This window comes from Glycine soja, chromosome 5, assembly GCF_004193775.1.
Source record: "Glycine soja cultivar W05 chromosome 5, ASM419377v2, whole genome shotgun sequence".
NCBI lineage: Eukaryota > Viridiplantae > Streptophyta > Magnoliopsida > Fabales > Fabaceae > Glycine > Glycine soja.
In genome coordinates this window covers 31,030,880-31,046,493 of record NC_041006.1, presented here as the reverse complement: position 1 = coordinate 31,046,493, position 15,614 = coordinate 31,030,880, and the positions used below count along the sequence as shown (strand labels likewise).

At 30.4% G+C, this 15,614-nt stretch overlaps 2 protein-coding genes across 3 annotated transcripts; both read right to left on the bottom strand.

The window, feature by feature from the left end:
- Positions 1-1,064: 1,064 nt before the first annotated feature.
- LOC114412513 (uncharacterized protein DDB_G0290685-like) lies at positions 1,065-4,188 on the bottom strand. 2 transcript variants are annotated; one of them, XM_028376441.1, is made up of 2 exons: positions 3,835-4,188; positions 1,065-3,328 (listed from the first exon to the last, which is right to left on the bottom strand). In XM_028376441.1, the coding sequence occupies exon 2, from the start codon at positions 3,280-3,282 to the stop codon at positions 1,315-1,317; it is 1,968 nt and encodes a 655-aa protein (XP_028232242.1). In that variant the 5' UTR covers positions 3,283-3,328; positions 3,835-4,188; the 3' UTR covers positions 1,065-1,314. The 2 variants fall into 2 exon arrangements, with proteins under 2 accessions (XP_028232242.1, XP_028232243.1); XM_028376442.1 differs by having other exon boundaries at positions 3,906-4,086.
- Positions 4,189-12,031: 7,843 nt separating this feature from the next.
- LOC114411506 (EPIDERMAL PATTERNING FACTOR-like protein 2) lies at positions 12,032-13,303 on the bottom strand. The gene is made up of 3 exons (XM_028375162.1): positions 12,624-13,303; positions 12,500-12,534; positions 12,032-12,408 (listed from the first exon to the last, which is right to left on the bottom strand). Exons 1-3 carry the CDS (start codon positions 12,730-12,732, stop codon positions 12,163-12,165), a joined length of 390 nt encoding a protein of 129 aa, XP_028230963.1. The 5' UTR covers positions 12,733-13,303; the 3' UTR covers positions 12,032-12,162.
- Positions 13,304-15,614: the final 2,311 nt, after the last annotated feature.

Here is a 15,614-nt window from a genome sequence, read left to right as displayed (position 1 = left end):
GACATGTGTCATTGGTGTTATCTTTTCAGTATCTTGCAAATAACAGGCAATACTAACATTACTATACCAATCATTTAAAAATTAAAAAATTACTATACTGATAAAATTTGACATTTTAGCATGCAGCCGTTATGGTAGCTCCATCATCCTTCTATTCTGTTAGTTGTAGAGGTGCAGTTAGAGAAAGACGAACTGCCTAGCTTGTCCGTTGTTGTCTGCAATTGAACTCTTTCTGATTTTTGACTCAAATATCAATATATAATCACATTTGTGTTAGTGTCAATTGTCAAAAATATCAACAGACTCAACCAAGTCATGAAAGCAAGAAAAGACAAAAATGAAAACAAAGATAAAAGAAGTCCAAATTTCAAAAAGATGTAAGAAATGGATGAGTGTTAAGTCCATGACAAGTGACTCGATGTTCCTTCATGATATGAAAGCCAACGTAAGGTGAAAACTCGTTCTCTTTACACCAGCTATTGTTATAAGCAGTAATGTCTCGTGGGGAAGAATTTTCCGATTTCCTTTCCATATTTTGGGAGATGTAAAAAGCATAATAAACTCATTAATTGATCGTTTGAAAAAACAGAACAATATTGGAGTGTTCAGAACTCAAATGAGAAAATAAAACTATGTACTCACACTTTAAAATATAATTTTATATTATTATTTAATCACAAATTACTATTATATAACTTTTAAATTAATATTGTGAAAGTTAACAAACTTATCCTACATAATGATTTATGATTAAATAAAGATATAAATCAATACATAACTCTTTTTCTCCATTTATAAATAAATGCTTAACACACTCCACAATGATTTATCATTTTATTTTGTACGACTTTTGATCACTTTACAGTTCAAAACTATTACATTAAACACTACATCATTTATATGATATATTCCAAACCATTTTTTACTGTCTCTAAATCCTATAATTTGACACGATTAATGATTCATGACTCAAATTACCAAGCGACTCGTGATTTAAATTTTGATTCACTAACCTTTGAAAAGTCTATAATAAGAAAAAGGTCAATACTAATAACAGAAGGAAATTTGCTTTGATGATATTTTAAACGTGATAATTATTGCTTCCATAAAAGGGTTCAGGTTACATATGAATAATAGCAAATGATTTATACAAATAGAACTCTAAGTCTTTCTAAATTCTTAATCTGACCCTGTTTAAACAAAAAAACTTGATAGCATAATAGCCAACTAAAGAAACAATACATGGCTCAACAAAAATAGAAAAAAGTAGTAGGATCAAAAAAAGCTTGATACAATTATTCTAAATCTGAATCATCACTCTTCAGCAGTAACCTCAATGTTATTGTTTTCTGCATTGGATTGTGGTAGAGTTCCCAAATCCACGCGAGATTCTTTATCCTCCCGAGTGATTGAATGATCAGAACTTCCTTGATCATTGGAGTTAGAATTGCTATCTCCATCAAAGTGTGCAGATTCTTCTTCTTTTTGTGACTCCGCAGTTTCATTCTGAGCACCACCTTCATTTTCACTCGTCTTACTCTCAACAGTGACCTCATTGTCACCCTGTCCCGCATCAGCATTGTTTTGTGCTTCCTGACTATCATTCTCATTGTCATTTGCATTTTCATTGCTGTTAGAGCCATTCTGGTTAGCATCGTTGCTGTTATCTGAGTTTGAGGATCCCTCTTTGTTTTGTTCAGATGAAGTATCGGATTGGCTAGCATCTTTTTTGTCATTAGCACTTCCATCACTGTTTGTGTTGCTTTGATCAGAGTTTACATTGTCATTCTGCGCAGAGCCAGTGTTAGTTTCCATATTCGCAGATTCATCTTTCTTTTGTTCTGAAGAAGTATCAGAGGAAGTGAGTTGAACATCTTGGCTAGCATCTTTGTTGTCATTATTGGATGATGCAGCATTTCCTTCTTGGACAGAATTGTTGTTGATGTTTTCATCCTGAGCCGAATTACTCGAGGTGTCCTTGTATTCACCGTTCGTTGCAGAATCCTTCCAGGCATCTGAGTTAGAAGAAGAATCTTCAGTTTTTTGGGTCGTACTCTGTGCACTGGAGTCTTCTACCTTGGGGTTATTTTCATTTTCAGATGCTTCAGTTCTATGAGTTTCTACACCATCCTTTGTGGAGTCATTCTGCTCTTGCTGCTGTGATTCTGACTCCAACATAACACTTTTCTGTGAATCATTCTCTGACTGTGTCTGATTTTCAGCATCATTTTCATTTCCTTGGCTGTTTGTTGTGGCAGTAGAATCAGCCACTTCTGTAGTTTCAGTACCATTTTTCTGAGACTCCAACTCAAACTCATTCTTTTCCTTTTTGTCAGATTCTTCTTCTGTCTTGGAACTTTCATCTGAGGCGTCCTGTGATTTATTGTCTACAGCACTAGAGGCATTATCTCCTGCATAATTTTCCTCTCTATGCTCTTCCTCATTTTTCCCCCCATCCTGAACTTGATTCTCAGATGAAGTCCCTTCCTGAATCTTGTCATGTTCTTCTCTCTCAGCTTCTCTTTGATTGCTCTCATCTGTTATTTCTTTACTATCTTTCTCATGATTTTCCTCCCCATTGTCCATCCCTTCAGTTTCATTCTGCTTCACCTCTTCATTCTCTTGCTGATTCTTCTCTTCTTTAGTTTCTTCAGTTTCTTTGTTCTCCACTTCATTCTCCTTCACTGTATTGTCACTCTCCTTGTTATCCATATTGTCATTCTCCTGCTCAATCTTTTCTTCTTTATTCTCTCCAGTTTCCTTGTCCTCCCCTTCACTTTTGTTCTCCTCATTCTCCTTGTTGTCTATATTGTCATTCTCTTCACCAAATTTCTCATTATGCTGTTCGCCTTCCACTTGTGTCGTTACATTTTCAGAATTTTCTTCAGTTTCTTGGTCTACCGAATCCTGTCTATGCTCAGAATTCTCTTCATTGTCATTCTGCTCATGCTTTAGGACCTCATCTTGCACACCATTAACATCATCTAGTTTGTGTTGCTCTTCTTGCTTATTTTCTTGTTGTTCTTCCTCCTCGTCCTCTTCCTTGTGCCTTGCATCTACCACAGAAGTTTCCTCCGCGCGAGGATGGAGGTCCTTCCTCCCAAACTTGACAACCTCACTGGTAGTTTTTGTGCTTTCTACATAGGACGATTTCTTCTCATTAGAGTGTTTGAGTTGGTAAATCAGCCAGATACAAACTCCAAGCAGAACACATAACTGTAGAGCATGCTTCACCTTGAAGCCTTTGGATCTTTGGCTCCTCCGGGGAGATAACCTGAACATTCTGGAAATTCCTCACTCTCCAAATTTTACTTCTTTCCAATATAACCTGATCATATGAAGATTAAACTCTATAAGGGACTCTCAAATTCACAAATAGAAACTCAACAGCACAACTGATAAGAAAGAACTAGGCAAAGGAAGAAAAAAAGATACAAATTTAAAGTTTGACCTATGTATTATAAACAAAGTAATATTTTTATCAGTTCTACTAGTGATATTAAATTACACAATGCTTATAAAATACAAGGCCACATCTGCAACCTACTCTTCAACAAATCATATAAACACCACACACATCCTAATTTCAAATTATTAGCAGAGGAAGATAAAAATAGCAACATAACATACTGATATCCGGGAACCAAATCTAGATCAACAAAAGAACGTGTGACCAGAAACAAAAATAAAACAAATGATAATGTATTACACGCACTCAAAACGCATTCACACATGTACCCAGATCAAGAATGGTTTCTCTAAACAACATCACAACTAAGTTGGCATATATTACAAATGGTAAAAGCACACACATGACATTACATGCATACATACCCGAAGGAAACTGAGATACTTAGTATTCAACAAAGATTCGTCCTTTTTTTCTGGGATGAGACAGTGCTTACAAAAGGTAGTTGCATAGCATGCTCTTCCTTAGCTCTGGGAATGAATAAGAGATCACAAAAAAAAACCTGTTTTTTGGAGTTTTTTTCTCACTGGATCTGATCCCTTCCCCGCAACAGGAATGGAAAGCAGATTTAACAATAATTTGACACTGAAAAACTGGCAAATGGCAATATCAGGCATCTCTCACTTATTTATAGTAACTCAACAACGGATCTGAAACACAAAATTTATATTATTATATCTATAATCTATAACTATTATAAAAAAAATAATCATCTTATCATTTTTTAGCATTTTTATCCTCAATTATTATAATATTTTTATTTTAACCTGTAATAAAAAATTACATCTTTCAAAAGTTACACCTAACTCTCTCTCTATATATAGATAATTTCCAAATACACGGAGTATTTGTTTGCACTGGTAGTTATATAATATATTATGTAAGATACTATATAAGATAGGTTAATTTTGTTTAACTGTTTTGTCACTCAAAGTTAAAAGAAACTTAAGATTGAGTCTAAACCGACGGTGTCTTTGGGTAAAATAAGGACCACCTCATGCGTACAGGGGGGAAAGCACTAGGCACTTGGTGGATCCAAATCCGACACGTGACGTTCCGCGAATCTCGACCGTTGATGATGTCGGTGACGCTCTTCCAACCGTCCGATTCAATCAACATACCAAGTAATTATGTTAAAATAAAATACTAATGTTTCATGTTTCTCACTTTGCCAAAGCAGTAAGATAGGGTTGAAATCGAAGCTGGTTGCTTCCAGTCTCCGCCGCCAGCTGGCAAAATCAACCCACCTCCGCCGTGACGCAAACCGGTTTATGTGGTGCAGTGTCTGGATAACCGCCAGTTTTTGTTTTTTTTTTTTTTTTTTAATTTCGGGTATTTTCATTTGAAAACTAAAGACTAATTCTTTAAAATACAAAACATCATTTAAGGAATTGATTTATTTTAACAAATGTTTTTCATACATACAATCCAAATTATTATTATATTTTATTAAAACGTTGATTTGAATGATATTGAATTTCGTTCTCTTAATCAAAATATTAAATTTGAGACTTATTTTTGAAAAATTATGATTAAAAGAATTTTTTTTTATTAAAACTGATAAGTGTTTTTAATATAGATATCAATATCATGGATATAAAAAAAACTCTTAAAAGGGTGTTTGGTAGGAGAATTTTTTTTCCACGACCTGAAAATCGTGAATCTTGGAAATAATATTTTCTTGAAATAAAGAAAATTTATTGATTCACCATTAAAAATCTTTAAATAAATTTTATAGAAATAAAAAAGTTATGTAATATTTTACTAGTAATTTTAATTATTTATCACATTAAATAATTTAATAAGAAAAATATAATATTTTTACTATAGTAAAACAAAAATTAAATTTGAGAAAATATGATTCCCACTCCCCTCTACCACCCAAATGTTTTTGCGGAATGTGAGTTAAAAACAATTCTCAAGAATCATAGCTTTTTGGGAATATATTTCTTAAAAATATGTATTAAATTTGAGAAACTAAAATTTTCAAGATTCTTGAAAAAGTAAAAATTTCTCCTTTACTAAATGTTCTCATACGGTTATATGCTTAAAAAGATAAGATTCTTTATTTTCATTTATGAAATTAGTAATGATGTTTAATATGCGTGCATTAGTTAGAAATTATAATAATTTGATTTTTAAGATAATTATTTAAAAGTTAATAAATTTATTAAAAAAATAGTTATAAATTATTTTTGAGATGTTAAAACCATTTTAAGTATACTCATCTATGAAATGAACCTACTGGCTGCTACCTAAGTAATCAGCTGAAAATTATGCTATATCAAATGTTTGATGACAAAATATTAACCTGATAACTCATAATACTTTTCTTATGTGATAGTATGTGGTTAATGTCTTGAGAGTCTGTGACAGCTAGCGTATTAGACGATTGCGTTGTAGTAAATTACTACTAACTTCTTTCTGCTGTGGATCTTGATTTTCTTTCAGAATTCAAACTTTGTTGCTCTTTATGTTTCAGTAAGAGTGCTGTTCAAACGTTTTGCTTATAATCGTCTTTATTTTTTAGTGGAAAACACATGCCCTCCCCACCACCAAAATTAGGTATATTTTTGTGCCGTGGTCCGGGTTTGCCCAAGTGGGTAGGCAGTGTTAAATAGACAATGTTAATTTGCTTCTTAAGCCCAATGAGATTGGTCTACAGGAATAGACTATATAAGGTCCAATCTCTAATAAGATTTATGTTGGATTTTTAACTGATTTCTTGGAATTGATGTTTTTTTTTTAATTGGAAAACTACTTCTACTTAGAAATTGAGTATGATTCCCTTATTTCAATTTCTTTTTTTAAAAAATTCAAATTTTGCAAAAACTAATTTTATTATCAATAAGAGGAGAAGATGGTTCTTTAAACATAAGCATAGACAAGCGAGCCAGTCAAGGAAAAATTGAAAGTAAAGGATGGTGAATTTAATGAGTACTTCAGTAAAAAAACACTTAATAAATACTAACTAATAATAGAATTATGCAACGAAATAGGTAAATAATGAAAAAATAGAATGATACTTGAAAATAAATTCTATTATTAAAATAAATGACATTCGAAATTAAATTAATTGTTAGAACGCAAGCATGTGTAGTTTGAATTGAAGGAGTTCAGATTTTTCGATATATATATAGTCTTAGGTTTGATTATCAGATTTACCTGTATGGTATAAAAAACAAATGTAGGTAGAGAGGTATCTATTTTAGTACTTTATAATGTCTTAAAAGATTAGTCTTGTGGGAGAATATTGATAGAGAAAAAAGTTGTTAAAATGCATATGAAATGAAAGTGACACAAAAGCAATAAATTAAAATGAAGTTGTTTTAATTATTTTCATTTTAAAACTTTTATTACTTATAATAACCTGATATAATAATTCAGCAAAAAAAAAAAAAAAACCCGATATAATTGTCCAGGTCGCAAATAGTATTCATTCACACATTGAATTCTTTTATTTTTCAACCAACCAAAACACTCCCCATTTGTCTCTAATTGAATGGCCAATTTTGTTAATAGATCTAATTTTTTTTCCCTTCATTTTTTTGGAGAGGGTGCGAGGGAGAAAAAGGGAATGTGATAGCATCAAATTATTACTTCTGTTGTGTCAGACAGGACTTCTGGCTGCAACCATTGTTTTGTAACTTGAAGAATAATTTTTCTGTACACCATTAATTGTCTTCTATAAATGTTTGCTATATTGATGTATCCGAGGAGCTAAACTATACCATGCTGTATTGCTGTGATCGACTTTCCGTAGTTTAACTTCATGCATGCTTACAGCTTGCTTTATGTTGATCGATGTTGATGTTGTTTTCGTAGATAAATGCCACAATTAAAATAAAAGTAATTTACATTATAACCTCGCTTCATTGTCATGTACCTTGTTGAAAATAGCTCTACTTGTGAAAAACAGGTTTCTCAAATTAAGTATGTTTAATACGACACTAGTGTGTACATTGTGATGAGAACATGATGATCTTATGGTAGTGTTCGATAGCCAGTGTAACTTATTTGAGTTATCAGAGGTTAACACATGCATGCATTAGCTGTTAAGAATCCTCTTTCAGTTTGTTGTGATCTCAGAAAGTTTTTGGGTTTAGACTTGTCAAAATGTTGACAAGGGCAATATTAATAGATTAGAAAAAGCTTGCAAAACATATTGATTTTGGCCATGACATAATTTTGCCGGACTAACATAGATTGCAAAATTGTCAATGATTGAGCCTGACACTAGTCTTTCTCGTATCTCTGAGTTATATTTCAGTTAAAGTTTTGCCTGACGGTTATTCTCTCGACGCAGTGCCAGGGATTGTAATGTGTGAATGCTAGGTTTAAAGGAAGAACACATTCGTGGGGGTGTGTAGAAACAAGAAATAGGGTTAAAAGGGTAATAAAAAAATTTAATGAGAAGAAACAGTGAGGTGTATTTAGCAAGAGCCAATAAAATGCATCCAAATTAACAAGGACGTGCGTGGAGAAAACCCCCTGACAAAGGCGTTACACAATGATTCATGTAGCTTTATCACTCACTCTCTGACGATGCGTCAGGTTCAGGCCCATCAGCATCAGATTGGAACTTGAGTTAGTGTGACTTGTTTTAAAATTTGACTTCTCTATTATCTTTCATAAAAATAAGATTAATTATATTAATATTTAATAATAATATTTAATTTTTAAAATTTTTAAAATTGTATTTTTTAAAAGAATAACACAATAATAGCACAAAAAAGAACAACAGAAAAGATAAATCCCTTGTTTTGTTACAGTTGTGACTAGTTTTTCTTTTTCCACGCCACAGGGATGGGGCAACTTCATAAATCATAACCGTGTTGTTGCTGAATGCTGATATTTACAGCACAAAAAAACTTGAAGTAAAAGGCATGCATGATAAAAGAATCAGAATCCCTTTTAATTTTTTTGTTCACGTGATCCCTCAGCTTTTCAGTTCACTCAGTCTTCACCTTTGCACCAACATTCTCTTTTATCTTTTCTGAGTCTAGGAAGGATAAATAAGTACATATTTGAAAATTGGGTGAAAAATGATTTTTGAAGAAAAAGTGATTTTGTTTAAGAATTATGATTTTTATTTTTATTCATTGAATTTACTTGGTAGCAATTTTTTTATTTGCATATCAAACATACACTACTATCTTCGTAGGGGCTCCCATCTCTCACCGTCACGTGATTTCTTCTGCCACCACCCCAGTGTTAGTGTACTCTCACATATTCTTTGATCTAAACTTAGTGACCCTACATTAAGGTAAAATGGTATGAGTGTTCAATTCTAGGATAACAGAATTGTTATTCACCTTTAACGCAAAGCTTCTGTTCTTTCTGTAGTCATTTTCCTTGGCATTTTCATAATGTCTCTTTTAATTCCTAGCTTTTAACGATTTTCCTAGGATAGAAATTTCAAATTTACAACGACTTTATCATCATTCTGTCCTTGTATAGTTTCCTTTGTTAATTGGTTAGTCTTTCATTAGGTCCTTAAGTTGTTGAATCAAAAGTTTTAACATATATTGATTTTGTACATGTGACGGCATTGGAATTTTTTTAGATATCCACCAAAGTTATCCGTGTCTCTCAAACTAGACCTATTTAATATTTATAGTTACTAAACTATAGCATTGATCTATGTCGATATTGCTTGCTCAGCTTTTTTCCATGAAGTTATGCTCACAGAAAAGAAGCTATGGATATTATATTGGGTTCTAATTTTTTTTTCGATGCTATATTGGGTTCTAATTTACTTCATGATCGACAAACGTATTTTTCAATATCAATACTGCTGTAGTTCATATTTATGCAAAAGGAAAAAGGTGTCTATTGACAATATAGAACCAATTACTGCAAAAGGTTAATTTTTAAAATTAGAAGACCATTCTAGCCCAAGTTCCAACCATAGAACTTTTTTTCTTTCCATATTTAAGACACAGTCCGATACTCGGACACCTTTCCTAGTGGGAGAAATTATTAGTTGGTTTTGGACTTGTCCATAATCCCAACCAACGTATATATATGTCACAAGTATTTAAGTTTTTTAATTTTATGAAAAACAATTAATAACATTTAATTATGACTGTGTTTGAGAATGCGTTGAACCACATTCAACGCCCAAACTGTCTCCATAATATTACATTTTGTTGTGTCTCATGATACCAAATTTGCTTCAAACAAACAAACATTACATGTCTAGTTGATCAGGACCATGAACCAAGTGGTGATTCAAGATTATCTAGTAAAAATTTAAACATTCATTGAAAAAATATTTCATTAGATCCAACCTTATTGGTTATGAATCCTACCTATGATACAATAAATAGTCTATTGATAAAAGTATACCGAAAAGCTATTTGCTAATATTACTAATTTTTTTCTTCATAATTTTCTTTCATTTGATTATTGTAAATTCAATTAAAATATTGCAGTGTAATTTATTATTATTATTATCCAATTACAGTTTCTATAGTATATTTATTGATTTGCATAATATTTATAATAATTTTTTATTGTCAATGTAAAAATTGGTTGATTTATTATGAAGGAAAATTATACTCTATCCATTTTTAACACAACTTTATAGATGATATAAAGCATTGACATTTTTTGTTAATAAAGCCTGCTGCAAATCGATCAAGTTATTGATCCTGACTCCCGACCTATTTTTATCCTTTTTAATTAATAACTTGTATTATTTTGAGGGAAAAGAAACACTACTATCTATCGTGTTATTCGTGTAGTCATGTCTTCAGAAAAGAAAAAAAAAAATATTAAATCTGAGATTCAGCATGATAGGATGTAAGAACTAGGAATGACGGGACAGAGCAGTATCCCATCTACCTTTTGTCATAATCTTTTTTTTTTCTTTCATTTTAATGTCAAACATTTCTAATAATAACAAGGGACCCCGTTCTGTTTCACGTTTATAAGGCCAAAAATGTGAAACGGGAAAAACCTGTAAACTTTTACCTTATTCAAAAATAGCACTAGTTAATCTCCTGCACCCTTACAATTGATGCAACGATCAACGGCATACAAAATGGTAACTACATTGTATCATCTGACTTTTTTTTTTTTTATCGTCTTGTCATTTGAGTGGTAGAATCCCAACTTGGGTTTAGTTTCAAATTTTAATAATAATAAAACATCATTATCGCACACAGAAGTTCATTAGCACGTTATTGGAAAAGCCATAAAAATTGGCTTTGAATATCACTTGTCTTAGGTTATGATTTGAGGAGATCCTCTGCTTCCCTTCAGTGACTAATGATCAGGTGCCTGGTGTCTGTAAGCCAGCCTATATGCTATTCATAATGGCATTACATTGGTAAAACATTTATGGAAAAAGTTACCTTGTTGTCCTATTCATCAATGTAGAGTGAGTTTGAATTAGGTTTATGCTCATTATTTTTTAAAGTAAAAGAAACACAATAAATAATTATTTTTTTATAATATTACCGTGATTTTGTGAGAGAGAATTAATTTTTATGTGCTATCCAAACATACTTTATGTGTATAAATTTTCTTAAACCCATATTATATATAGATTAAAATTTTATAATGAAAAGTTTAACTTAATTAGTTGGACAAAATATGAGCAAAATATGAGTTATTGTAAACTCTTTAGTATATGTTTTTTTATTTTTACAGATAAAAAAAAATTAAACTCTTGTAAATATTTGGTCAAGTTACAATGTATTTATAAGTATTTTGCCAAAAAATTTAACCAAGAATGGGCCATAGGAGGTTATAATTTGTTTAGGTGAATAACATTATAGTCTAAACTGTAAAGTGGTTGATCTTGTATTTGTTCAAAAGTTCTTCGAGTGGATGATAGAGGTAGTGGTCACCCACAAGATAAATACATATATATCATATATTATCCATTCTAAATCAAGGGCATGTGACGGTGCAGATGAACCATGAAAGCAACTCAATGCTAGCTAAGGACAACTAGTAAGAAGTAAAAATTCAATCTTTTTTCACGTTTCAGATAAAAATACGAAAATCAAGAGGACAATCAAAGGTTAACATGTCAATTTCTTTTATCTGTTGCTTCCTCTGGTTACACATTGCAGGGGGGTGGCTGCTATGCTATCAGAAAGTACTGACAACAAAATTTCTCAATCAGAAATGCAAAACTAAAAACAAGAGAGAACAGCAGGGCATGGCAATGTGGCATTGGGTTTTCAAAATCAAGTGTACTACTGCTTGTAGACATTAATCCACTTGGTCATTGCTGAGACATGTTAGGTGATTTTTTTTTTTTTATAAAAAAAATCAACTTATAATATCTAATTCTTCTTTTATTCTTCTGCTCAAAGTTAATATAGCACACCCCATTTGCATTTCAATAGTACCCAAAATGTTGGAAATAATTAACACAATAAATCAACCATGTTTAATTATTTAATGCTATTTGCCAGTTGATAACTTAAATAATTACTTAAAACAACCATGCAATAGAGTTAAAGCTGCCAACGATCTGTTTAATATTTAGAACAGAATAAAGCTATGAAAAAGATAGCATCTGGGGGCTATGATATAATTAAGTACAAAATAAATTAGATGAGAGCTTGTTCCAAAGAAAGAATCACTTAAGAGTGTCTAATAATCATGTACAGAATTGCCAAATTGATATCCTTGATTATATATAAATGAACTAAATGTTGGTACAATTGGATTCAGGGGTTGAAAATGAGGTTCCCACATTTGCACTTCCAACTCATGGGCTTGTAGTTGGAACTGCCACCTACCCTGGCATATGCAATTGAAGAAAACTTTGAAGAGTTTTTCTTTCGGTTTTGCGCTTGGGGGTTTGTGGGTACCTGAATTGCTTCACAGTGCTCACATGACCTACACCTTCTCTCACATTTTGGTGGCCTTGAGCCTATTCGTGGCCTCAGCATAATTTTATCCTCATTTACGGTCTGCATAAATCATAAATTCCAGGTAAAAATTAGTATTTTCTTGTTTCAAGCAAATTAACATGAAACATTTTACAGGGAAACCAAATTTTACCTGGTGAAAATGACTTAGTTTTTGAGTCTTTCTACCTGTTAGAACAAAGAGAAAAATGTTATAGTTAGTTAGAGTTGGTTTCTACATACTTGGCACTTGGAAGCCTTAAAGATTGCTCATATACCTTCAATAACCAAACCCTTCTGAATCAAGCTTGAAATAATCAGAAACAAAAGACAAATGCCAACGAAGCCAAGTCTTTGACCACAAATGACATAATGATCAAAACCCATTTTAGGGAGAAGGAAAAGTATGAAAATTTTGTAAGGTTGGAAAGGTTATGGTGTAATGAAAGAGAACTCAACTCAAGCAAGAGAAAATGCAATTTGGTTCTAATTATAGGGTGGAGGGGTAAAAAAAAAGAAAGAGAAAAAAGAGAGACATAAGACAAAGAGGATTATGGTAACTGAGGGAATGGACGAAACGGGATGAAGTGAAGATCAGTAACTAACAACTAATAGGAAGCAATATATATTTTGGCAAGATTTGTTTATATTGTTGAAGTGATGGAACATGGAAAGACAAATGAGAAAAAAAAATGCAGAAGTGCAAGAAAAAGGAGGAGCCCCGAAAAGGGAAACACTTGTCCTTGGGTTGGCGAGCCCCTACTCAAACAAACAACAACCCGAGATTGTATAATAATTGTTCGAAAGGAGAAGCATCAGAATAGAACAGAACCCTGATGAGTATAACAAGTAAGATGATATGAAAGACAAAGAGGACCAGAGAACAGCAAAACGCCACAAATTTTTCACCAGATGTGAGGGGCAAGTTCCCACTTACGGACATGCATTTACAGCTGTGGATTTTGGGTTCTTTGTTTCTTATATATATATATATATATATATATATATATATATATATATATATATATATATATATATATATATACATATGCATACATGCACACAGAAACATTGCATATAACATTTGCTTTGGTTGGTACATAGTAGTTTTTATTATTTTTATTTTATATGGATTTTGATTAATTTAATTTATAGTGGGAAATGATAATGGGGGTGTTGTACACTTTTATGGGTTTGCTGTACTACGTGATCCGTGCAGTCCCATATTATCACGGCACATCCTTAATCCTTCTTTCTCTTTCTTCTTCTGAGAAATAACATTGCACAAATTTCTTGCTATTATTATGGTATTATCTTTTTTTAAGAGGGATATGAGTGAGATTGTATCAACTTAAAAGAAGAAGGAATTTTAAAATAAAACACTTTTTAAAAATATATTTTTTAAGAAATATATAGAATTTTTTTTCTTTAAAAAAAGGAAAAAAAACTATTTATTTTAAATAAAAACAGTTAGATAAACATGTTAGAAAAATAAAAAAATGTTTATTTTATTAAAAAATACTTATTTTAAAAAATAAGTTTAAATAAACTCCCTCAATCTATAATTATAATTAAGATAAATTATGTTTTTTCTTCAAGTAATTTTAGTAAAATTTGATTTTATTCCTTATATTTTTAAATTGACTATTTTAGTTCTTAAAGGTTGAAAAATAAATTTAGTCCCTAAATTCAATCATTTGTATTAAAGAGAAGAGATTAAGTTTACATGTTTTTCAAAGTCTCACTATCACATTGGTGAATTTGAAAGTATGGAACTAAAATCAAATTTGACTGAAAATACAAAGAATTAAAAATATATTTTATCCTTATAATTATTATACAATCACATGAGAAAATGACAATCACTTCTATTTCTGCATTTCGGAAATCTGATGGGAAAATGCTCATGGAATCTCACATGCTAATATACACTTACACTTGCACTGTGTGGATGATATATTTCTTAGGAGAGAAGATAAAAGAAATAAAAATATAAGTTTTCTCTTCCTTCATCAAAGATAAGAAAGAAAAGAAATATGTATAAAATGATATAAATATTCTTAAAATAAAATATAATAAAACGAATAAAAATATAAAGTATACTCTCGATAATACAAAAGAAATACATAGTGAGGACCCAAGAAAAAAAATAAATTAAAAAATAAGTTAAATTATTCATTTGATCTTATAGTTTCACAATTAGTACTTTTTAGTCCCTATAATTTAAAAGTGATTTTTTAGTCCCTATAATTTATATTTTAATTCTCTTTTAGTTCTTATAATTTAAAAGTGGTATTTATAATTCTTATAGTCCTTATATTTTGTATTTTAATTTTTTTTTAGTTCCTATAGTTTGAAAGTGATCTTTTTAGTTCATATCATCTGTATTTTAATTACCTTTTAATCCTTACTAAAAAATATAAAAATAATTAACTATAAATTAGTTATAAATTATCAATTATTTTTTATTATAAATTATCTTGTAATAAATTAATTATGAATTACTTGTTAATATTATTTAGTTAATTATAATTATTAATATTACTTATTTTTTGATTTTAAAGATTAAGAGATAATTAAAATATAAAATATAGAGACTAAAAAAAATTATTTTTAAATTATAGGGACTAAAAGGAAATTAAAATATAAATTATAAGGACTAAAAAAACCACTTTTAAATTACAGGAACTAAAAAAATTAAAATATAAACTATAAAAACTAAAAAATTACTTTAAAATTATATAAACTAAAAAATATAAATAATAATACTATAAAGAACAAACCAATAATTAAACCAAAAAAAAAATATTTTGCTTCATGATTCTTAAGGCCCAACTCTCGAGCCAGTCTTTCGGTGTCTATCCTCGTGACTCTCGAGGACGGGCTAAAGTGTTTAATATTTTTTCTATTTTCTTAGTGTGTATTTATATATGCATTGAAAAGTATTCTTTTGAATAATTTTGATTTATGTTAATTTTTTTTTAAATGATGTAATTTATCTTTAATTTTTTATTTATGTTAAAATTGTTTTTAAAACAAAACTACATAAAATTATTTTAACTTAAAATTAATTTTGGACACACCTAGTTTCTTTTAAATTAAAAAGAAAAATAATTATGGTATCAATTAATGATTTTTTTTAGAGATTTTAAAAATAAAGATCTACTTTTTATATTAGCTAGCGGAAACAAATGCATCGTCGCACCTTGTGTTCGTATTTCTATTGCATTATATTATTTTTATATTTATAACATTTTTTAATTGATGTT

Excerpts from the sequence above, each read along its gene's own strand:
- LOC114412513 (XM_028376441.1), bottom strand. The coding sequence starts at position 3,282 with ATGTTCAGGTTATCTCCCCGGAGGAGCCAAAGATCCAAAGGCTTCAAG.
- LOC114411506 (XM_028375162.1), bottom strand. The coding sequence starts at position 12,732 with ATGGGTTTTGATCATTATGTCATTTGTGGTCAAAGACTTGGCTTCGTT. Across the intron at positions 12,535-12,623 it reads GAAGGGTTTGGTTATTGAAG|GTAGAAAGACTCAAAAACTA; the intron begins GTATATGAGCAA and ends TTGTTCTAACAG. Across the intron at positions 12,409-12,499 it reads AACTAAGTCATTTTCACCAG|ACCGTAAATGAGGATAAAAT; the intron begins GTAAAATTTGGT and ends TGATTTATGCAG.